The following is a 22,942-nucleotide window of genomic DNA, read 5'->3' on the forward strand; positions in this document are numbered from 1 at the left end:
TGGGAAGTGTTGTGCGTTAGGGGTAGTCAGACCTGTTAGGGGAGACTCCTATTCTCTCTCCTAGAGCTATAATTCTCAGAGTGGTTTAACAGTCATTCCCTCTCCCCAGGGGATTCTGGGAATTGTAGTTCTGTGAGGGGTGCCAATGGCAGGGCCTGCAGTCTGACCGCCTCATTAATGCCCTGTGAAGTTGCCGAAATGGCGAGGTTTTTGTGTGTATGTGTACGGAACAAACGACAGGCGCCCGTTAACCAATTCAAAAGCCTTTATTCAAAGGAGATCCAGAAGTCACACACAAAAAGCATTTAGAAATAAAAGGGAAGTCTCTAAACACAGGGCCACAATCCTGTTTGGAACCAGGGGCACATTGGCAAATCTAAGGCGCTGAGGGCGCCACGAAAAGGCCCATTTTACAGGAGACGGTCATTGGAATGTCCCCCTTCAAGCAAATCATTCAGTGGTGCCTCGCAAGACGAAAAGAATCCGTTCCGCGATTCTCTTCGTCTAGCGGTTTTTTCGTCTTGCGAAGCAACCCTATTAGCGGCTTAGTGTATTAGCGGCTATGCGGCTTAGAAAAAGGGAGAAAAAAGCAAAAAAAATCGCAAAACTCACAAGACGTTTTCATCTTGCGAAGCAAACCCATAGGGAAATTCGTCTTTTGAAGCGCCTCGAAAAACGGAAATCCCTTTCGTCTAGCGAGTTTTTCGTCTTGCGGGGCACCACTGTATCCCCAAAGCAAAGGACAAAAAAGAAGGAAACACCCCCAGAAACAACCAAAACCCATAAAAACTAACATTGGGAGGAGCTGGAGGCTAGGTTAGCGGCCTGAGGGGCTGTCTGAGTGTCCCGTGATGCTTGTGAAGAAGAAGAAGAAGAGTTTGGATTTGATATCACTACCCAAAGGAGTCTCAAAGTGGCTAACCTTCTCCTTTCCCTTCCTCCCCCACAACAAACACTCTGTGAGGTGAGTGGGGCTGAAAGACTTCAGAGAAGTGTGACTGGCCCAAGGTCACCCAGCAGCTGCATGTGGAGGAGTGGAGACACGAACCCGGTTCACCAGATTACGAGTCCACCGCTCTTAACCACTACACCACACTGGCATATGTGGGCATATGGTTGGCGACCCCCAGATCTAAAACATTACCCATCTTATAAATAACAGTAACACTGATTAATTGTCCGGCGCTTTGCAGACACGCTGCCAATGATCCGCACAACAGTCCTGTAAGGCAGGTCTGTATCGTTGGCCCTCTCCTCACAAACATATCAAGTGCGCATGTGTGGACATCACTGCTGACCAATGGCTACTTGCCACAGCAGCTACGGCCACCTCCAGAGATGAGAGAATGTGTGCTTCTGAATGCTGGAAACCACAAGAAGGGAGAGTGTTGCCGTTGTGCTCTGGGGTTTGGCTCGCAGCGTTTCCCATCAGGGGAATCTGTCTGGCCCCTGTGAGAACAGGATTTTGGATGGGCCTCTGGGCTGATCCAGCAGCCAGTGTCTTCCTATGTTCTTACTTGTGTGTAAACAGGAAGGCGTTTGCACTCCTAAGGCTGCAACCGGAACGCCCCACCTTACCCGGGAGTTAGCCCCACTGAGTCCAACAGGCCTTACTTCCAAGCAGACATAGGATTGGGCTGGGATCTTTCAGATCCAAACCTTCCTTGGGCCTGCCCCCTTTTCGACTTTATCACAAGGACGCAAGAAGCTTACACTGAGCCAAACCACTGGTGAATCGAGCTCAGTGCTGTCTAAACTCACTAGAAGGATTTGAGAGATGACAGTCCCAGTTCTAGCTAGAGATGCTGGAGAAGGCCTTGGGGTCTTCTGTGGGCAAGGCCGATGCTCTAATCCAGCCTTTCTCAACCTTGGGTCCCCAGATGATTTTGGCCTACAACTCCCATCACCCCTAGCTAGCAAGGCCAGAGTTCAGGGATGACGGGAGTTGTAGTCCAACAACATCTGGGGACCCACAGGTTGAGAAACACTGCAAGGCAAGAGCTGCATAAGTATCTGCAGCAGTGGGGAGGGGCTACCTGTGATTGGATCTCCCCTCTCTGAGGTGGGAGCTTACTCTCCTTATGAGGAACAGTTGAAGGATCTGGGTATGTTTAGCTTGCAAAAGCGGAGACTGGAGATATGATAGCCATATTCAAATATGCGGACATATTCAAAATGCGGACTTGACTATGCTACCACTCAGTGGATTTGTAACTGGCTGACTGACCGAACCCAAAGGGTGCTCATCAATGGTTCCTCTTCATCCTGGAGAAGAGTGACTAGTGGGGTGCCACAGGGTTCTGTCTTGGGCCCAGTCTTATTCAACATCTTTATCAACGACTTGGATGATGGACTCAAGGACATCCCGATCAAATTTGCAGATGACACCAAATTGGGAGGAGTGGCTAACACCCCAGAGGACAGGATCACACTTCAAAACGACCTTGACAGATTAGAGAACTGGGCCAAAACAAACAAGATGAATTTTAACAGGAAGAAATGTAAAGTATTGCACTTGGGCAAAAAAGAATGAGAGGAACAAATACAAGATGGGTGAGACCTGGCTTGAGAGCAGTACATGTGAAAAGGATCTAGGAGTCTTGGTTGACCACAAACTTGACATGAGCCAACAGTGTGACGCGGCAGCTAAAAAAGCCAATGCAATTCTGGGCTGCATCAATAGGAGTATAGCATCTAGATCAAGGGAAGTAATAGTGCCACTGTATTCTGCTCTGGTCAGACCTCACCTGGAGTACTGTGTCCAGTTCTGGGCACCACAGTTCAAGAAGGACACGGACAAACTGGAACGTGTCCAGAGGAGGGCAACCAAAATGGTCAAAGGCCTGGAAACGATGCCTTATGAGGAACGGCTAAGGGAGCTGGGCATGTTTAGCCTGGAGAAGAGGAGGTTAAGGGGTGATATGATAGCCATGTTCAAATATATACAGAGGTGCCTCGCAAGACGAAATTAATCCGTTCTGTGAGTCTCTTCGTCTAGCGGTTTTTTCGTCTTGCGAAGCAAGCCCATTGACAGCTTAGCGGATTAGCGCTATTAGCGGTTTAGCGGCTTTTAGCGGCTTATCAGCTTAGCGGATCAGCTGATAAGCGGCTTAGTTGCTTAGAAAAAGGGGGGGAGGGGAAAAAACCCGCAGGAACTCGCAAGACATTTTCGTCTTGCGAAGCAAGCCCATAGGGAAATTCGTTTTGCGAAGCGCCTCCAAAACGGAAAACCCTTTCGTCTAGCGGGTTTTCCGTCTTGCGAGGCGTTCGTCTTGCGGGGCACCACTGTAAAAGGATGTCACATAGAGGAGGGAGAAAGGTTGTTTTCTGCTGCTCCAGAGAAGCGGATACGAAGCAATGGTTCCAAACTACAAGAAAGAAGATTCCACCTAAACATTAGTAAGAACTTCCTGACAGTAAGAGCTGTTTGACAGTGGAATTTGCTGCCAAGGAGTGTGGTGGAGTCTCCTTCTTTGGAGGTCTTTAAGCAGAGGCTTGACAACCATATGTCAGGAGTGCTGTGATGGTGTTTCCTGCTTGGCAGGGGGTTGGACTCGATGGCCCTTGTGGTCTCTTCCAACTCTAGGATTCTATGGTTCTATGATTCTATCTCAAGAGCTGTCACATGGAACACACTTGTTTTCTTCTCCTGCTCTGGAGGGCAGGACTCGAACCCATGGCTTCAAGTTGCAAGAAAGGAGATTCCGAGTAAACATTAGGAAGAACTTCAGGAAGAGCTATTTGACAGTGGAAGAGCCTCCCTTGGTCAGTGGTGGACTCTCGTTCCTTGGTGGTTTATAAGCAGAGGTTGGGTGGCCACCTGTCATGGACGCTTTAGCTGAGATTCCTGCACTGCAGCGGGTTGGACTAGATGACCCTCGGGTCCCTTCGAACTCTACGATTCTCTGTCTTGGGTGTGGGAGATGTGATGCATTCCACAGTCTCCCAGCGATCGGAAGGCTGCAATTAATATGATTGAGTAAGATTTCTCTAATGGGATAATGGCCCAAATACAGGGGTGCCTCGCAAGACGAAATTAATTCGTTCCGTGAGTCTCTTCGTCTTGCGGTTTTTTCGTCTTGCGAAGCACGGCTATTAGCGGATTAGCGGATTAGCGCTATTGGCGGCTATTGGCGGCTTACTGCAGATGGTGACAGCAGCCACGAAATTAAAAGACGCCTGCTTCTTGGGAGAAGGGCAATGACAGGCCTAGACGGCATCTTGAGAAGTAGAGACATCACCTTGCCAACAAAGGTCCGTATAGTTAAAGCTCTGGTTTTCCCAGTAGTGATGTATGGAAGTGAGAGCTGGACCATAAAGAAGGCTGATCGCCGAAGAATGGATGCTTTTGAATTCTGGTGCTGGAGGAGACTCTTGAGAGTCCCATGGACTGCAAGAAGATCAGACCTCTCCATTCTGAAGGAAATCAGCCCTGAGTGCTCACTGGAAGGACAGATCCTGAAGCTGAGGCTCCAGTACTTTGGCCACCTCGTGAGAAGAGAAGACTCCCTGGAGAAGACCCTGATGTTGGGAAAGATGGAGGGCACAAGGAGAAGGGGGCGACAGAGGACGAGATGGTTGGATAGTGTTTTCGAGGTTACCAGCATGAGTCTGACCAAGCTGCGGGGGGCAGTGGAGGACAGGAGTGCCTGGCGTTCTCTGGTCCATGGGGTCACGAAGAAGAAGAAGAAGAAGAAGAGTTTGGATTTGATATCCCGCCTTTCACTCCCCTTCAGGAGTCTCAAAGCGGCTAACAATCTCCTTTCCCTTCCTCCCCCACAACAAACACTCTGTGAGGTGAGTGGGGCTGAGAGACTTCAAAGAAGTGTGACTGGCCCAAGGTCACCCAGCAGCTGCATGTGGAGGAGCGGAGACGCGAACCCGGTTCCCCAGATTACGAGTCTACCGCTCTTAACCACTACACCACACTGGCTCTCAAGAGTCGGACACGACTAAACGACTAAACAACAACAACAACAGCGGCTTAGAAAAAGGGGAAAAAAGGAAAAAAACTCGCAAGAACTCACAAGACGTTTTCGTCTTGCGAAGCAAGCCCATAGGGAAATTCGTCTTGCGAAGCACCTCAAAAACGGAAAACTCTTTCGTCTAGCAAGTTTTTCATCTTGCGAAGCATTCGTCTTGCGGGGCACCACTGTATTATAATTATTATTATTAGGCACCTTTCTCTAACCATTGCAGCAGCAGCGGGCTTTTGGCAAGACCCCAGAATTTGAAAGGAGGAGCAGGTTGTGGTACGAATGGCACAGCGATGAGCCAAAATACGTAGAAACAAGTTTTGAAAACGAGGGCCGTTTCAAGTATACGTCCGACCACTAGCCAGTGCACGTGCATAAATGAGACCCATTGGTGTGCACACAGGGTATTAAAGGAAAACAAAAAACCAGGGGCTGTGGTGAGGAGGAGAGTATGGAGCAGCAAGGTGTCTCCCTCAGCCGCCAGGACTCCGCAAGGAAACGGCAAAGGCAGAAGGGAGGAAGGAAGCAGGCAGAGGCAGAGGAAAAAAGCTGGGGTGGATCTGCCGCTTCTGCCGGCATCTGTCTCTGGAAGCAGCATAGACAGAAGCGGCAGATTCATTCTAGTCTTTTTCTTCTGCCTCTGCCTCTGTCTCCTGTCTCCTGTCTTCGTTCCAGCTCCACTCACCCCGTTTTGCTGACATCTGGTGAGCAACTTCTCCTTCTTTGGGACAGGAAGATGAAGACGCTTTAATCCATTTTGGGTTAGTGTGTTATCTGGTTAAAGGTAAAGATCATGAAAACTTACTGTATCTTTGTATGCGCCTGGTTATCGCTAAAGCAAAATTTTGGTGTTTTTGTCTTATTTTTAAAGTAAAGTTTAGTTGTTAATTAAAAAAAAAAGGTTTAGTTTCTTTCGTTTGTTTGATAAATAAAAACAACGTCCTTTATGACTGAGTATGAGTCTGTATTCAATAAACGTTCACCTTAAAAAAAAATCTTTGGGTGCCCACCCTAACGATGTGTGCTGCACATGGTTATGTGTATATCCTTCAATTCACTGTATAGCTTCACAACATGAACACGGAGAGCCCGTCTCGCACATTCATGATAATTTGTGAACCTTGTGCTATCGGGGAAGCCCCACACAATACCGCTTTCAATACTGATTGCATCTGCAAAGGTCAATGAGAACCACTGCTTAATTTGCCATCAATGCGTATCCTGTAATTTCCTGCTGATGCAGAGTGATAAGAATATTTTACAGTATACTCCCACAACGAAACACCAGGGTTGTATTCAACCACGTTCTAGGCGCATAGAAGCCTAAGATAGTTGTGTCCATTGACCTCAGTAGGACAAGCATGGGCTTTGAGCCCTACTCAGAGTAGAGCCACTGGCGTTAATTAACCCAGTTAATTAATTTCAGTGGGTCTACTCAGAGTAGGAGTTGGCCGACTACAACCCAATGTTTGGAGGGGCCATAAATAAGTTGGGTTTCTTCTAGCAACTTCAGCAGTTTTCGGAGTCGAGAAGTAACTGCAGATTATCTTCTCCTAGATCAGCCTTTCTCAACCTGTGGGTCCCCAGATGTTGAACTACAACTCCCATCTGTTAGTTTCGGTTTTGCCACTGTGCAGCTGCTTGGAGTCACAGGACTCTGTTTACATTTCAGAGACCTTCCAAGCTGTTGGAAATCTCACGGGAGACGGATGTGACGTTAAGAGGTTTCCTGCTCCTTTGTTCCTTTGTTGTTCAGTTGCTCTCTGCTTTCATAGAGAGAGGGTGTATTTTGCTGCCTAGGTAGTAAGAAATAAAGCATAGCATGTAGCCATAAATCTCATCACTTCCGCATGCTGTTTTGGATTCTCTGCTGAATGGAATGTACCTTAGGCCTCATCAAAGGCTCAGGTCGTTAATTATCGTCGGAGGATGAGCTTTATCAGCTCGGTCGAACGGAGATTCCGACACCATCACCCCTAGCTAGCAAGGCCAGAGCTAAGGGATGATGGGAGTTGTAGTCCAACAACATCTGGGGACCCACAGGCTGAGAACTGCTGTCCTAGATGAAAGCAGGCAAATTATTTACCCCACCCCCGAAAATGATTTCTGGTTTGTTTGTTTTTACAGAAAACCAGTCCCCTGTAGCATCCAGCCACGGTTTACCATTCTCCAGCACCACTGCAGTCCAACTAATAAATAACTTTGCCGCCATGCAACCAAAGTCAGGAGGGAAACGCCACTGCAGACTGCCGGCAAACCACATTCTATGGGGGTAACAGTAGCCACCTTGAGACTCAAGGCAACTTGGGGTGAAGTCTGGGCTCTTTGCTGGGCGGAGGCTCCTCCTGGAGTCCAAGCGTGTTCAGAGCTTCTCTCGTGTGGATCTTCTGGTGCCGGACGAGGACGGCGCGGTGAGAGAAGCTCTTGCTACACGTGGTGCACTGGTGGGGCCTCTCGCCCGTGTGGACCTTCTGGTGGCGGATGAGGACGGCCCGGTCGCAGAAGCACTTGCCGCACGTGGCGCACTTGAAGGGCTTTTCTCCCGTGTGGATCCTCTGGTGGACCATGAGGATCTGCCGCTGGCTGAAGCTCTTCCCGCACTCGGAGCAGGTGTAGGGCCTCTCCCCGGTGTGGACGCGGTGGTGCTTGACCAGCTGCGAGGACGTGTTGAAGGACTTGTCGCAGTCGGGGCACTTGAAGGGCTTCTCGCCCGTGTGCGAGCCCTCGTGGATCATGAGGCTGGAACTGCGGCTGAAGGCCTCGCCGCACCGCGAGCACTTGTAGGCCTTCTCCCTGGTGTGGACCTTCTGGTGGTTGAGGAGCTGGGTCTTGCGGCTGAAGCTCTTGCCGCACTCGGGGCAGCTGAAGGGCTTCTCCCCCACGTGGATGCGGTAGTGGCGCGTGAGGTCCGAGCTGACGGTGAAGCACTTCCCGCACTGCGAGCAGCTGTAAGGCCTCTCGCCCGTGTGGGTCCTCTCGTGCGCCACCAGGGTGGACTTCAAGCTGAAGCACTTCCCGCAGTCTTGGCACATGAACGGCTTCTCGCCCGTGTGAGTCCTTTGGTGCGCGACAAGCACCGTGGTCCGGCTGAAGCTTCTCCCGCACATGCTGCACACCTTCTCCCCCCGACTCCTGCGCCTCTTCTTGATGACGACCGCTTGGCCCCGTTCCCCGCTCTCTCCTAAACAGGGGGAGAACACATCCCCTCTGGGAGCCAGGGACTTTTCCCGCCCTTTTTCTGATCTGTTGCGGCTCGCAGAGGCTTCTCCCCCTTCTTGGGGCCCGGAGAGACCTTCCCACGAGGCCCCACAGAGTTTGACCAGCTCGGTATTTTCGAGGTGTGTCTTCTCCTCTTTGCCCTTGGTGATCCGCCCATCACCTGCCAGGAATAGAGAATTTATTCATTTAAGCAGTGCTTTTTTATGGGGGGACGCAGGGGTATGCATACCCCGAAACATATTGTGAATCTAAGTTTGGCCCCATTGAGGGGCAGTATTTTAATATGAGTAGGAAAATGAGAGTACAGTCATACCTCATAGCTTCAGGTTGTGCGTTTTCAGGTTGTGTACCGCGGGGACCCGAAAGTACCAAAAAGGGTTACTTCCGGGTTTTTTGCCACTTGCGCATGCGCAGATGCGTAAAATGACGTCAGCGCATGCGCGGAAACGGCGAATCGCGACCCGCATGTGCACAGACGCGGGTTGCGTTCTTTTCAGGTTGCAAACGGGCCTCTGGAACCGATCCCGTTCGCAACCAGAGGTACCACTCTACCCCTAAACATTTCTTTTTTAGAAAAAAACACTGCATTTAAGTGATTTATATGCCACACCATATTTCAAAGAAATCTCTAAGCGGTTTACATCATAGATACAAAAAAAAAGCCACCCCACAATTTTTTTAAAAAAATCCACATTTCAGAGCAGAACAATTAAATACAAATGAATAGATTAAATTCCCCAGATGTGGAACACCCTCACTAGTCATTGGGCAGCTGCAGAATACTGTTCCCGGCAACCTCGAGATCACTGGACAGGAGCAGGTTTTTAATTGTAATTATTAACTTTAGAACATTTTAAACTGCAACTGCTTTTCAGTGTTTTTAATCGTTATTTGTTTCTGGAATGGTTCGATCTGTTTTAAAATATTTCTGTGCTATGCTTGTGTTTCTAAATCGTATTATGTGTTTGCTGCCCTTTGTAGAGGAAGGGTGGAATATTAATTCAGTTAACAACAACAACAACAACAACAACTCTCTTCAACATCTAAATTAAGACATCCCCTTAAACATATAAGACACACTTTTAAACATATAAAATAAAACAACTAACATATGGGGACCATAATAACCACTAGCAAATCCAATGGCAGCTGCTGCCCATTGCGGCTGATACGGTGGAATGCAGGGAGCCCAACAGCAGGTGGCGCCACCCTCGCAGTGGTTCTCAACCTGTGGGTCCCCAGATGTTGTTGGACTACAACTCCCATCATCCCTGAGCTCTGGCCTTGCTAGCTAGGGGTGATGGGAGTTGTAGTTCAACGACATCTAGGGACCCACAGGTTGAGAAAGGCTGGCTTAGAGGGCCATATTTGGCCCCGAGCTTCAGGTTCCCATGTATTGTGAATCCCAAACGCTGGGCAGAAGAAGTCACAGGAGACAAAAGCCACCTAAGGAAGATGGGACCATAAAGAGAAACCCACCTCCCAATCTAGGGGAGCTGGTATCGGCACCGCCCTCCTGCTTGACCGTGGAGCAGAGTGGCGTCTCCTCGAGGACGGGCAGAGGCGGCTCAGCCGCAGGGAAGTTCAAACCCACCTCCTGGATCAGCGCCGAACCCTGAAACGAGAGCAGCAAGGATCTTCTTGAGGACAAAGGAATTTGGAGAGGGAGAAAGTGGTGGTCTCCATTATCTAGCCAATCCTGCTTGTGGAATGCTCTCCCCAAGGAGAGCCAGGGGTGGTGGACTAGGGTCTGGGAGACCAGGGTTCAAATCCCTGCCCAGCCATGAAGTGTGCTGGGTGAGTTCCAGTAGGACTCTAGGTTTGAAGTATCATCATCCAGCTTTCAATAAAACACAGCTTCCCCAAAATGAATCCCTGGTCACCAGGGTATTGTGTATATAGTTTTCACTCAGGTCCACGTCAGTTAATTTAGGCGGGAAACCCTGGGCTGTTGTTATTACAATGTGGACAGCCAGCTGCCTATAAAAGCAGGCCGGCTGTTTGCTGTTCAGTTCAATTCCAGCTTACTTATAAAGAGCTACTTGCAGAAATCTCTGTGTCGTCTGATATGTCCACCCACTGCTTAATACTGGCAACAAAGGTGGGATCGGATGGACATCAGAGCACAGCCAGATTAGGACACTCACCGAGCTGAAACACTGAGTGAAATCACTGAAGAGAACCCAATTCAGAGCTGACCGTTCTGGCTAGAACACAGTGTTCCATCCATCACCCACCACGTCGGCATTGGAACATAGCTGTCAACGTTTCCCTTTTTTTAAGGGAAGGTCCCTTATTCCGAATAGGATTCCTTGCAAGAAAAGGGAAAAGTTGGCAGTTATGCATCGGAACCATGGCTTCACTCATGCCTCTACTGCTGTTTGCCCCAGCCTCTGAATCATGGGACTCCTACCTCGCTCAGTTCGACTGCTACCTCCAAGCCAACAAGCTGACGGAAGGGTCAGAGGAGCATAAGCGGGGCCTATTCCTCAGCGTCTGCAGGCCCGAGGTGTTTGAGACGGCCCGAGCATTGGTTGCGCCACTAGCAGTCCAGGCAGCGCTGTGGGACATGCTAAAAGAGAAGCTTAAAAACCCCAACATGACACTACATGACAGGCGTCACCTACACACTTTCAGCAACCTCCGGAGCTCCCAGGATCCTTAGGGGGAAGTCATGACTACCAATTATTTTCCAGGCCCAATTCCAAGTGCTGGTTTTGACCTATAAAGCCTTAAAACGGCTCAGGACCGCAATACCTCAAGGACCGCCTCTTTCCATATGAACCTACCTGGACCCTGAGATCATCTTATGAGGCCCTTCTTCGTGTGCCTCCTCCTCTAGAGGTCCAGAAGGTGGCAACATGAGAACAGGGCCTTCTCTGCAGTGGCTCCCCATCTGTGGAATGCTTTCCCCAGGGAAGTTCTTCGGTGCCTTCATTACACACCTTTAGGCGCCAGGCAAAAAACAGTCCTTTTTAACCAGGCCTTTGGTTGATCTGTTTGATATCCTATACCCTTTAAAATGTTGCTCTTTCGGGGGGGGGCGTTGTTATTGGGTTTTTTATTTTATTCTGATTATATATGTTTTGATCTTTTCTGTGAGCCGCCCTGAGACCTCTGAGTATAGGGCGATATATAAATTCAAACTAACCACAATTACCTTGAATTTCTGCTTAACCCTCAAGAAAGAAGGGCATTTTCGCTGGCCAGGTTTTATTCAAATCCATCAAACCTCCTTTGGGGAAGGTTCTCAGGAAGGGTGGAAGGAGAAAGAACTTGCCCACGTGAAGACCACCTGGTGGAAACCCTCACACATATGGTTCTCAATTGTAAACTATATGCTGATCTCCGCCAGCAATTTCTAGATCAACTCTGTATCCCCAAATGGAAACCAGAGTCGTAGGTCATACATTTTTTATCGCTGGGGAATGATCAGGAGATCACCAAGTTAGTGGCTAAATATTTCTATTTGGTTTTTTGTCGTCGAAATACACTGCAGAGGTCTGATTTCCCTGGAGACCAAGAGATGTGACGATAGACTGCTCTGCCTCCTTTTTTTAAGCAAATATTTTGTGCCACTGGGGAAGTGGTAATTCTGTATTGATTTGTTTTGTATAATAATAATAATAATAATAATAATAATAATAATTTGTATGTTTGTATGTGATGCCAATAAAAGGTTTGATGATGATGAAATAAATAATAATAATAATAATAATAATAATAATAATAATAATTGCTCAACCAATCTGGGAACTGTAGCTCTGTAGGGATACCTACAAACTCTCGGCAACTTCAAGAGCTCCCAGGATCTTTTGGGGGAAGTCATGACTGTGGAACAATATTGCTTCAAATGTGGAGTGCGGATGGGGGCCTTTCGGCCTGGCCCAACTTCAGGGCTCTCGTTTTGGCCAACGTATGAGGTCTTCACAACTCTCTCAAAGCATCCTTGAGAAGCGACCCTAAACGCTCTCACCTCCCGTTCCGTTTTGGCCGCCTCCCGCCGTCGCAGTAAAAAGCCTTCGGCCAGGGCCACCGCCTGGTCACAAGTCTGAGGGCAGCCATCTTTGACCCAGCCCTGAAGCTCCGAGGGCAAGATGGCCAGGAACTGCTCCAGGATGACCAACTCCAGGATCTGCTCCTTAGAGTGCTTCTCCGGCTTCAGCCACCGGTGGCACAGGTACCAGAGGCGACTACAGGCCTCCCGGGGACCTTCGGCCTCTTGGTAGCGGAACTCCCGAAAGAGCGTCCGCTGCACGTCCATGGCGACCGAATCGTCTCCCAGGAGATCGTCCATCACTTCCCAACAATCCTCCATCTTGACGGCGGCAATCTTTGTGGCGTCCCTTGGAGCTTCTCTGCCAATACCCAACAGCCTGCCAGACCTCCGACAAGCGCTTGCTACTCCCTCATAGGTGCCCAGGAAAGTTTTGGGATCGTCCTGAGGCAGAGATCCCAGCAAGGGAGGCTTTCCCCATCCCGAGCAAGGGAATCGTGTTCCTTTCACGTCTTCCGGATGTTTCCATGGCTTCCCGCCTGGCTCACCCATGACCAGTTCCGTGGCCTCCCTTTTCAGGAAATCCTGGTCGTTCCCAGCCTTGGCTTCGTGAGAGGATCTTCCTGATCTCTCCACTGCCGCTGTGGGATCGTGGCCTGTTTGGCTGCTCTCTTCCCGGTGCTCCTTGGCCTGGATCTCCCGCTGGAGCAGAGATCGGAAGTAGAGATCAACGCTTGGCGTTCTTCCCTTCTCGGCCGCCATTTTGGATCTTCAGCTCAGCATGGCGGCCTTGGGGGTAAATGTCTATTAATTGGGAAAAGCCACCCCGAAAGGACTATAATCTGCTCAGGCATGCGCCGGGCCCACAGGAAGCCTGGGGCATTTCTTTGTGGTGGTAAAGAACAGGGGTCTCTGGACAAAATGCAGCGTTTCACAAGAAGAGCTGGTGAGGAGGGTTTCCCCTGAGAAAGAGAGGGAGATTCAAAAAGACAAGGATGTAAGAGTATAGAGATGAAGTTTCGAACTTTGCCATCTTGGTTGCTCAAAACAACAACTCATCTTCCCTTCCCATCCCTTTTTCCTTTTGTGTCGTGTCTTTTAGATTGATAGCCGGACAGAGGGGACTGTTCAGCTGGTTTGTTAATTTGATCCACAAGCTGCTCTGGAAAACTTTTGGATGCAGAGCAGGGGGAAATGCTTCAAACAAACAAACAAACAAACAAACAATTTAGTGTACTTTCCCAGCTGACAAAGCTACAACAATATATTAATGGAATCCTAGAAGAACATAGCCTCAAAAGATTCCATCAATGGTGTCTCCGAAAATTTTTACACATCACTTGGGAAGACAGGCGAACTAATATCAGTGTACTGGAAGAAGGAAAGATCCCCAGTGTTGAAGCAATGATTCTTCAACATCAACTTCGTTGGACTGGTCATGTTGTGTGGATGCCTGGTGATCGTCTTCCAAAGCAACTACTCTATTCCGAACTTAAAAAAGGAAAGCATAACGCTGGTGGTCAACAAAAGAGGTTTAAAGACTGTCTCAAGGCAAATCTAAAAAAATGTAGTATAAACCCTGTCAACTGGGAAACACTGGTCTGCAAGCGCTCCAGTTGGAGAACAGCCTTTACCAATGGTGTCATGGGCTTTGAAGACACTCAAACTCAGAACGCAATGGAGAAACTTGCTAAGAGGAAGGCATGTTTGGCAAATCCACACTCTGATCAGCTCCTCCCCGGAAACCAATGTCCCCACTGTGGAAGGACATGTGGATCCAGAATTGGCCTCCACAGTCACATATGGACTCATTGTTAAAACTGTGTTTACGGAAGACAATCTTACTCAGCTACGAGTGATCGCCAAAGAAGAAGACTGTTTATACCCCACAAGAAACTAAAAGCAGTGTAGGCACATAGGATAGAAGCTGTGCTATACCAAGTCACACTATTGGTCTATGTAGCTCAGCGCTGCGTACACGGACTGGCAGCAGCTCTCTGGGCTTTCAGACAGGAGATTCCTGCATTGCAGGGGTTCGGACTAAATGACCCTCGGGTCCCTTCCAGCGCTACAACTCTACCATTATAATGTCTTAAAGGGAAGCCCCGCTCCCCACAACTCACTTTCTCCCCTCCTGCTGTTTGCTATTCCAAAGTCAGCATTACAGTGGGTTGGACTAGATGACCCCAGGATCCCTTTCCAACTCGACCCTTCCCGTAAAATTAAAAGCAGGCATCCTAAAAAGCAGGTAGCAGGCAGACAGGGTAGTTCTCTGCTTGATGCAGGAATTCTGGAAGCTGCCTTCTTATCAAGTCAGACCAGGAGTCCAGTGATGCTGAGCACAGGTTGGCAGCAACTCTCCAAGATTACAGACAGGATGCATTCCCAGCGCTACCTAGAGAAACGGAGGATTGAATCCGGACTCCCCAGGACCTCTCCAACTCACTATCCTTCCCCTAAACGTTACTGACCCATCCAGAGCATTGACACCCCTTTGAGATCCTCCTTTCAACCGGAGGCGCTGAGCCCCGGATTCTCCTGCAAATCGGTCTCAGAGACCTGCGACACCGGCAAGCTGCGCCTGCCAAGGAAAAGAAACCCCTCTCCTGCGCATTCACACGCGCACGCATGCAAGTCTTGCGCGGGGAGGGCCTTGCGCACGCCGCCAGCTCCTTGCAGCCCCACCAGGCGGGTGCACGGGCGCCTCGCCCCCTTACCACCGCCGGTTCCCCGGAGCCAAGCAGAGAAACAGCAGCAGCAGCAACAATGGGGGGGGGGGGAAAGGGCCGGTCTCTCTGCAACTCTCGCCCACAAAAGAGAGAGGAAGAGGAAAAAGGACTTTTGGAGCCGGAGAGAGCGCGCGCGCGCAAACCTCCCTCTCCAGGACCCAGCGATGGCTCCTCCAGCTCCAGTCTGGGAAGAACAACCTCGCTCGCCAGTTTAACCCTTCCCTGGGCCTTAAACACACACACACACACACACACACACACACACACACACACACACACACACACACACAGCAAATAAATAAATAAAGGAAGAAATGAACAAAGGAGAGACAGTGCCATCTGTCTCCAGCTGCTGCTGCTGGTGGTCTTTGGTTTCCCTGGCAGGGCGCCTGGGAGCGCACAGCAACTGGGTTGGGTGTTTTGTTTTTTTTTGGTGGGGTGGGGTTGGAGAGGCAGAAATTTGACAGGTGCAGCTTTGTGCATGCACTAGAGAGGGTGGCGTGCAAGGATGAGGAATGCAGAGGGTCTTTTTCCCGGGAGGGGGAGACTCGGCATGGAAAGGCAGGGCTCGGCTCTTGCAATGCGCACAGCGGCAACAAAAAAATGGACGGAAGCGCAGCGAGAGCGCGTTGCCAACTTTCTCCCTCCGGCGGGGCTCTTGTGCACCCTGGGGAGGGAGAGCAGGATAAAGCAGGAGTAGCGAGAGCAAGGAGTTTTCTCTTCCCACCCCTTGTCTAACCTACATCTCTCTCCCTGCTTTCTTTTCCCTACATCCTCCAGGTGTTTTATTCATTACTATTAATTTGTTTATCCCCCGGTGTGTGTGTTTGTGTATCAGCTGAGCTGGAACCTGGATCCAAGGCTGCGACGAACGGAGAAGCCAAAATTTTTCTGGCTGTAATAATAATAATAATAATAATAATAATAATAATAATAATAATAATATAACACCCCCAAATAATAATCATTATTGATTTATTTATAACCTGCCCATCTGTAGTTATGTGGGGGTTTTTATATGTTGTAAGCTGCCTTGAGCATAGTTTTAACTTTGGAAAGTTGGCATACAAATAAAATGATTGATTAAAACTCCACTCTCTTCACTCTCCACTGCCTCTTTCCTAGAATCTTAGAGCTAGAAGGGACCCGAGGGCCATCTAGCCCAACCCCCCAACCCCCACCATGCAGGAATCTCGGTTAAAGCATTCATGACAGATGGCCACCCAGCCACTGTGTAAAAGCCTCCAAAGAAAGGCCACAACCTCCAGAGGGAGGCTGTTCCACTGCTGAACATCTCTTACTGTCAGAAAGTTCTTCCTGATGTTTAGCTTCTTCCTTGTAGCTTGAAGTCATGGGTTCGAGTTCTACCCTCCAGAGCAGGAGAAAACAAGCTTGTTCCCTCTTCCATGTGACAGCCCTTGAGATATTTGACGATGGCTATCCCATCTCCTCTCATCTCCTCTCACACATGCACAATCTTCCGCGGGTGGCGCTGTGGGTTAAACCATTAGTCTTTCAAGTGTCATCGGACACTTTGCAGAGCATAATAATATAATAATAATAATAATTTAGTACTTACACCCCACCCATCTGGCCGGACCTCACCAACCACTCTGGGCAGCTTCCAACAGGATATTAAAAACACAATAAAAGATCAAATATTAAAAGCTTCCCTAAACAGGGCTGCATTCAGATGCCTTCTAAAAGCCAGATAGTTGTTTATTTCCTTGACATCTGATGGGAGGGCGTTCCACAGGGCGGGCGCCACTACTGAGAAAGCCCTCTGCCTGGTTCCCTGCATCCTCACTTCTCGCAGGGAAGGAACCGCCAGAAGGCCTTTGGCGCTGGACCTCAGTGTCTGGACTGGACGATGGGGGTGGAGATGCTCCTTCAGGTGTACTGGGCCAAGGCCGTTTATGGCTCAACACCAACACTTTGAATTGTGCTTGGAAAAATACTGGGAGCCAATGTAGGTATTTTAGGACCAGTCTCGGTGGCCGCTCCCAGTCACCAGCCTAGCTGCTGCATTCTGGATTAGTTGCAGTTTCCGGGTCACCTTCAAAGGTAGCCCCACGTAGGGCACATTGCAGTAGTCCAACTGGGAGATTACCAGAGCATGCACCACTCTGGCAAGACAGTCTATGGGCAGGGAGGGCCTCAGCCTGCGTACCAGGTAGAGCTCATAAACAGCTGCCCTGGACACAGAATTAACCTGTGCCTCCATGGACAGCTGTGAGTTCAAAATGACTCCCAGGCTGCGCACCTGGCCCTTCAGGGGCAAAGTTACCCCATTCTGTACCAGGGAATCCTCCACACCTGCCCACTCCCTGTCCCCCCAAAACAGTACTTGTGTCTTGTCAGGAATCAACCTCAATCTGTTAGCCACCATCCATCCTCCAACCGCCTCCAGACACTCCAGACCGCAATAGGTCTCTACCCAGAGCGCCGGACCCAACAGAGAACTCGATCACATCAGCAGGTGGAAATCAGGCATCAGAGCAGAACTGGAAGGGGCGTTCAGCACCTCAGTCCCAGCCTTAAACAAAGAGGAGCCAAAGGAAAACCTCACAGAGACGGGTCGTTATTAGGCACTTCTTACATTTTGCTTTAATCAGTTTCTATCGTATACAATACCCTCTCTTACTGTTATAATGAGGACAGGATGTTGTCAAGTCTCCAGAGTCAGAAATTGAGAGGACTGCGCCCCCAAAGAACAATTCAGTGAAGAATTGTTTCCTTCCCCATCCCACCCCAAGAAAAAAATAATCTACCCACTACTAGTCAATGCACATGCAGAGAACCCCAACAGACTCCTCGCTGCTTCAACTGTCTGTCTAGATGCGTCATCCGTTCAACCGAGTGCATAGCTTCAAAGACGAAGACTCTGAGATAGGCGGGTTCGCTGGGATCCCATAAATGCGGAAGTTTTCGATCGCCAAGCCAAGAGCTATTACAGCGAGGAGGTGCACACAAACCATTTTGGATGGCCCTTCAGATGATGGATGGTGGACTCCAGATTATCCCGTTTTGGAACTGCCTGCTGGGAGTTCGAATCCAGAGAATTCCTTTGGTGGGATTTCATCTTTTTCCCCAAGGGACTCCTGTGTGGGGTCCGCCATTTTGGAGAAAGAGTGCTGCTTGTTGGGCCTCTTTTGGCCTGTTCACCATCCACAGCAAGTCTGTCTTGATGCAACGTTCAGAGAGGTTTTGTTATTTCCAGTTTTTGGCATTCGGGCTTCTGTGTTATTACAGAATGGCTCAGGATAGTTTGAGGAGGTATGGAGTGGGGACCACCTCACAAGTCCCCACAGTGGAAGCTCGATGCAAGGACTTCTGCTTGCGCAACAGGAGTTCCCCTCCCTCCACACACCCCAAAATTGACGGGGTGTGTTTGTTTCAGAGCAGCATGTGGCAGGAGGAGAGGCGGGGAATCATTCCGACTGGCAAAATGGAATTCTTGAACGATGAGAAGAGTGCAACAACCCTCCCATAGTACAACGTAGCAATAAGTCATTGGTTCCGTTAGCATAAGGATTTCTGCTGGTGCAACAAAACTCCTGCCCTCCTCCTCTTCCCATGCACCCCTTAAATCTGTTCTGGAGTTCCCTCCCCCTGGGAAACCCTCAAAAGCAGATTTAGGAAGCTTGCGGGACAGAAAATGTTGGATAACCAGCCACATATAACCAACACGCCTAAGTCTAATTAGTGCATGAAGGGGTTAAGACCATAGAGTAAGCTGTCCTGCCAGGCTTAGCTGACCTGGGGAGGATATAGGGAATCAAGACTATTGTTCACCTACCTGAGAAGCTCAGCATGTGAAAAGGCTAGAGCTGGTTCTTGCAGCTCAACCGCATGGCTTTCACAAGCCACTCTCAAGTTCCTATACCAGACAGATGCCAACGACTCTGCCGCCAGCTCAACTACATGAATCTGACCTTTGGAGAATTGGTAACTAAACCAATTTTTAACTTACCCAACGTGTACCTTTTCCTATGATGGGGAAAGAGGGAAACTTCACAGAGGGGATTTTTTGGAACTCTGTTGGAAGGGCATACTTTAAAGATTCTCTCACAAAAGAGTACTTGTCCCTAACTTGGATCTTGGCATCCAGGAATTTCCATTGTGCAAATGTAAATCCTTGTGCTGCCTGAACAAGGGTGCCGGATTCCATCCCTGGTTCACAGCAGCTGCCCTCAGCCTCTCACCCACCAGGTGCTCTCGGACTACAACTCCCAGCCAACGAGGCCATTGCGGTTCAAAACATCTAGTGAGCAAGAGGCCGGGGTTGCAGGAAGGAATCAGGCTTGGAGCTTCTTAGTCAGACTCTAGACACAGATGAAGCTGACCCCAGGCTGCTGTCAGGGCAAACTGTACTTTTAGCCCTGGTTTTAAAAATGATTTTATGTATTTTACGTTCTGCTTTTAACCTGCTTGTTTTTATTTGAAGTTAATTATGCCCGTTTTAAACGCTGCAAGCCACCTTAAGTTTGGGAGAAAAGCAGGATAAGAATACATTAGATCACCATCATAATAGAAATAATAATAATGGTAATAATAATAATAATAATAATAATACAGTGGTACCTCGGTTTTAGAACGCCTCCGTAGTTGAACATTTCGGAACTTGAACGCCGAAAACCTGGAAGATAAACGCCTCTGTTTTTGAGGCTTCCGCTTTCGGTTTTCGAATGTTTCGGAACTTGAACGGACTTCCGGAATTGATTACGTTTGAAAACCGAGGTACCACTGTAATAATAATTCACTTTGGCAGCGTCAGCCAACATGGCAGTTCAAGTCCTACCAGCCTGAGCGGCCACAGTTGCAAATGGTCAGCATTAACGGGCACTGGAGACCGATAGCACCCTAAGAGACAAGCGTTCCCCATTCTTAATTTTACCCCACAGAAGCTTACAGTGGTGTGTGGGTACCTTGGGGGGGCGGTCTGTGGTGTCCAGCCAGGTGGGAGTGGGGTGAATGTGTGTTCTTCCCCTACTCAGAGGCGAAGGCATGGAAACCTGCCACCGAAGCCTCATAGAGGGGTTTGCCATGGCAAATACTACCCTTTACTCCCCACATCGCTGAACGCCGGCCATGCTGATGAGAATTGGGAGGGCAAAACATCTGGAAGACGCCAGGTTGCGGAAGACGATATGTGCGCATGCAGCTACAGACTACCGTGGGGTTAATCTGGGATGGCAAAGCTGCAGCATTCTAAACTGCAGGTGTGGAGGAACCGCGGTTTGAACCAGAAATGGGGGGGGGGGAGTTGTGGGCTGTCAGATTTAATGGCAAATGCATGTTTACCCGACCTATTGGGGGGCGGGGAGGCGAGTCTTCGTGAGATTTAGGCTCGCAAGCATCCCCTTTTAAGTTCTGGAGATGAGAAGCATCCATTTCTGTTCTGGAACAAAAGCTAAAGATCTCTGCTTAGGGAAACCGTGGTTTGTTTGTTTATATCAGGAATGGGGGAAGCTTTGGCTCTCTGGCTACATCTTGCATCATCCCTGACCGTTCCGGCTGAGAAGGATGGGCGATGGAGTACAGCAACATCTGGAAGGAACCACTTTGACTACAGCTAGAGGAAACCAGCTAGAACAGTCTATGCTAAAAACTGGAAAGAGGAATCCCAAGAACAACGGCTGCAGAAGCGGACAGAATTTGCAGGACTGGCTAATATGATGGCCGAAATAAGGAACCAGGATGACAATTGGATAAGAGACAAGTGGGAAAGCTTTGGAGAAGATGATACCAAAATAAACTTTCAAGCTGGGGTAACTTTTATGAGCGACTATAACGAAGAGGGGGGGAATTTGGGTGGGTGAAGTACCTGATATGGAGCGAAACAAGGTACAGTCATACCTTGGTTTGTGAATGCCTTGCGATTTGAACGTTCTGGCTCCCGAACACCGCAAACCCGGAAGTGAGTGTTCCGGTTTGCAAACGTTTTCGGAAGCTGAACGTCTGACGCAGCTTCCGATTGAGTACCAGGAAGCTCCTGCAGCCAACCTTGGTTTCTGAACCATTTCGGGAATCAAATGGACTCCCGGAACAGATTAAGTTCGACAACCAAGGTACCGCTGTATATCTAGAATGCCTCAGAGCGCTGGGTTGGGAAGTCTGTAAATACTGTATGATGGAAAAAATGCGATGGATGTATAAATTGGATATTGGAAAAGGCATAAAAAATAAATAAATGAATGGCAATGCGCATCAAAAAAGAAAAAAGGGGGAAAGTATGGCCCTCTAAGATGTGACTTGACTACATCTCCTGCCTTCTCTGACCAGCACTTATGGGAGATGGAGTCCAACAAAATCTGGAAGGCACCATCCGGGTTAATCATAGCACAGGGATGAGGAACCATCACCCAGGTCCTTGGCTGTGTTACCCAGGGCTGATGCGAGCCTGGCAACACCCGAGAGGACCCCACAGCTCCCAACCCCCCTGGAGTACATGGTCGTCTGCATGGCGTCTCTCCCAAGGCATTTGGCGATGCTCCTGAGCTTTTACGAGGCTTCCTCGGGCGGCGGCAGCGGCAGCTCCGACCGCTGCTTCTGCTCCTCCTCCTCCTGCAACCGCAGCATGTTCAAGGCTTCCCGCATGTGGATCTTCTGGTGCTTGACCAGGACGGTGCGGTGGGTGAACCGTTTGCCGCAGGTGGCACACTGGTGCGGCCTCTCGCCTGTGTGGACCTTCTGGTGCCGGATGTGGACGGCGCGGTCGGAAAAGCATTTGCCGCAGGTGGCGCACTTGAAGGGCTTCTCGCCCGTGTGGGTCCTCTGGTGGACCATGAGGATCTGCCATTGGCTGAAGCTCTTCCCGCACTCAGCGCACGTGTAGGGCCTCTCCCCGGTGTGGACGCGGTGGTGCTTGACCAGCTGTGAGGACGTGTTGAAGGACTTGTCGCAGTCGGGGCACTTGAAGGGCTTCTCGCCCGTGTGCGAGCCCTCGTGCTTCTTGAGGCTGGAGCCGCGGCTGAAGCCCTCGCCGCACTGAGCGCACTTGAACGGCTTCTCCCGGACATGCACCTTCTGGTGGTTGTGGAGCTGTGACTTCTGGGCGAAGCTCTTCCCGCACTCGGAGCAGCCGAACAGCTCCTTCTCGATGTGGACGCGGTAGTGGCGCGTCAGCACCGAGCTGACGGTGAAGCTCTTCCCGCACTGGTCGCAGGTGTAGGGCCTCTCGCCCGTGTGCGTCCTCTCGTGCGCCACCAGCGTCGACTTGAAGCTGAAGCACTTCCCGCAGCTCTGGCACATGAAGGGCTTCTCGCCCGTGTGCGTCCGCTGGTGCGCCGCCAGCACGGTGCTGCGGCTGAAGGTCTTCCCGCACACGCCGCACGTCTTCTTCCCTCGACTGCGCCGCCTCCTCTTGACGACGACCGCTTGGCTCTGGCCTCCTCCATCCCCGACGCAAGGGGCGCTCTCGGACACCCTCTGCTCTTGGCGTTTCTCCTTGCTCCTTTGCAGGCCATCGTCGCCATGACTCACGGAAGCTCCTCCATCTTCTTGGGACCAAGGGATCCTGTCCCACGAGGACCCGCAGATCTTTGCCGGCTCGGGATCCTGCAGAGGGGAATTGTCTTGCGCTGCCTCGATCACCCACCCGTCGTCACCTGCAGGGAAAAACGAGAGAAGCTGAGAAGCTACGTAAGGACATCAAGGAGGCCTGACCGGGCCAATGGTCCATCTTACCATGTGAAATGTATGTTTACGCAATGTGCAACGCTTACAAATTTTGGGAGAAAAATACTAGGATGTGGAACTACCATATTGGCCAGAATATAAGCTGTACCCAAATATAAGCCGCATCTTTAAAATTCAAGGTGGGGGGGGGGGGAGGAAAAAAAGGCAATTCCCGAATATAAGCTGCTCCCTTAAAATTCTGCTGGCACTCACACCCATTCCGTTTTGCCATATGTCTGCTTCAGCAGCGATATTCCCAAAAAGGCAAATTCTGTAAGGTAGGGAATTTAAGATGCACTATAACTTTTCATGGTCAGAATTTGGGGGGAAAGTGCAGCTTA

At 49.8% G+C, this 22,942-nt stretch overlaps 2 protein-coding genes across 6 annotated transcripts in view; both read right to left on the reverse strand.

The window, feature by feature from the left end:
• Positions 1-22,942, reverse strand: part of LOC307208241 (uncharacterized protein) — a 118,862-nt gene that overhangs the window by 90,171 nt on the left and 5,749 nt on the right. Inside the window, exon 4 of one of the 2 annotated variants that reach the window (XR_013835036.1) lies at positions 20,671-22,531. Coding sequence is in view for 1 of the 2 variants with exons in the window: in XM_079962862.1 (XP_079818988.1) it covers positions 21,426-22,531 (1,106 nt within the window). In the remaining variant the exon portion in view is untranslated. Of the gene's footprint in view, positions 1-17,501; positions 22,532-22,942 lie in introns of those variants that run through there. The other variant, XM_079962862.1, reaches the window with a different exon arrangement.
• Positions 5,871-15,146, reverse strand: LOC307208365 (uncharacterized protein). 4 transcript variants are annotated; one of them, XM_079963017.1, is made up of 4 exons: positions 14,910-15,146; positions 12,172-13,154; positions 9,675-9,810; positions 5,871-8,355 (listed from the first exon to the last, which is right to left on the reverse strand). In XM_079963017.1, the coding sequence occupies exons 2-4, from the start codon at positions 12,952-12,954 to the stop codon at positions 7,271-7,273; spliced, it is 2,004 nt and encodes a 667-aa protein (XP_079819143.1). In that variant the 5' UTR covers positions 12,955-13,154; positions 14,910-15,146; the 3' UTR covers positions 5,871-7,270. The 4 variants fall into 4 exon arrangements, with proteins under 4 accessions (XP_079819143.1, XP_079819142.1, XP_079819141.1 ...); XM_079963016.1 differs by having other exon boundaries at positions 14,664-15,146; XM_079963015.1 differs by having other exon boundaries at positions 14,316-15,146.

The sequence above is a fragment of the Podarcis cretensis genome (genome assembly GCF_951804945.1).
Source record: "Podarcis cretensis genome assembly, chromosome: 2".
NCBI classification, from domain to species: Eukaryota; Metazoa; Chordata; class Lepidosauria; order Squamata; family Lacertidae; genus Podarcis; species Podarcis cretensis.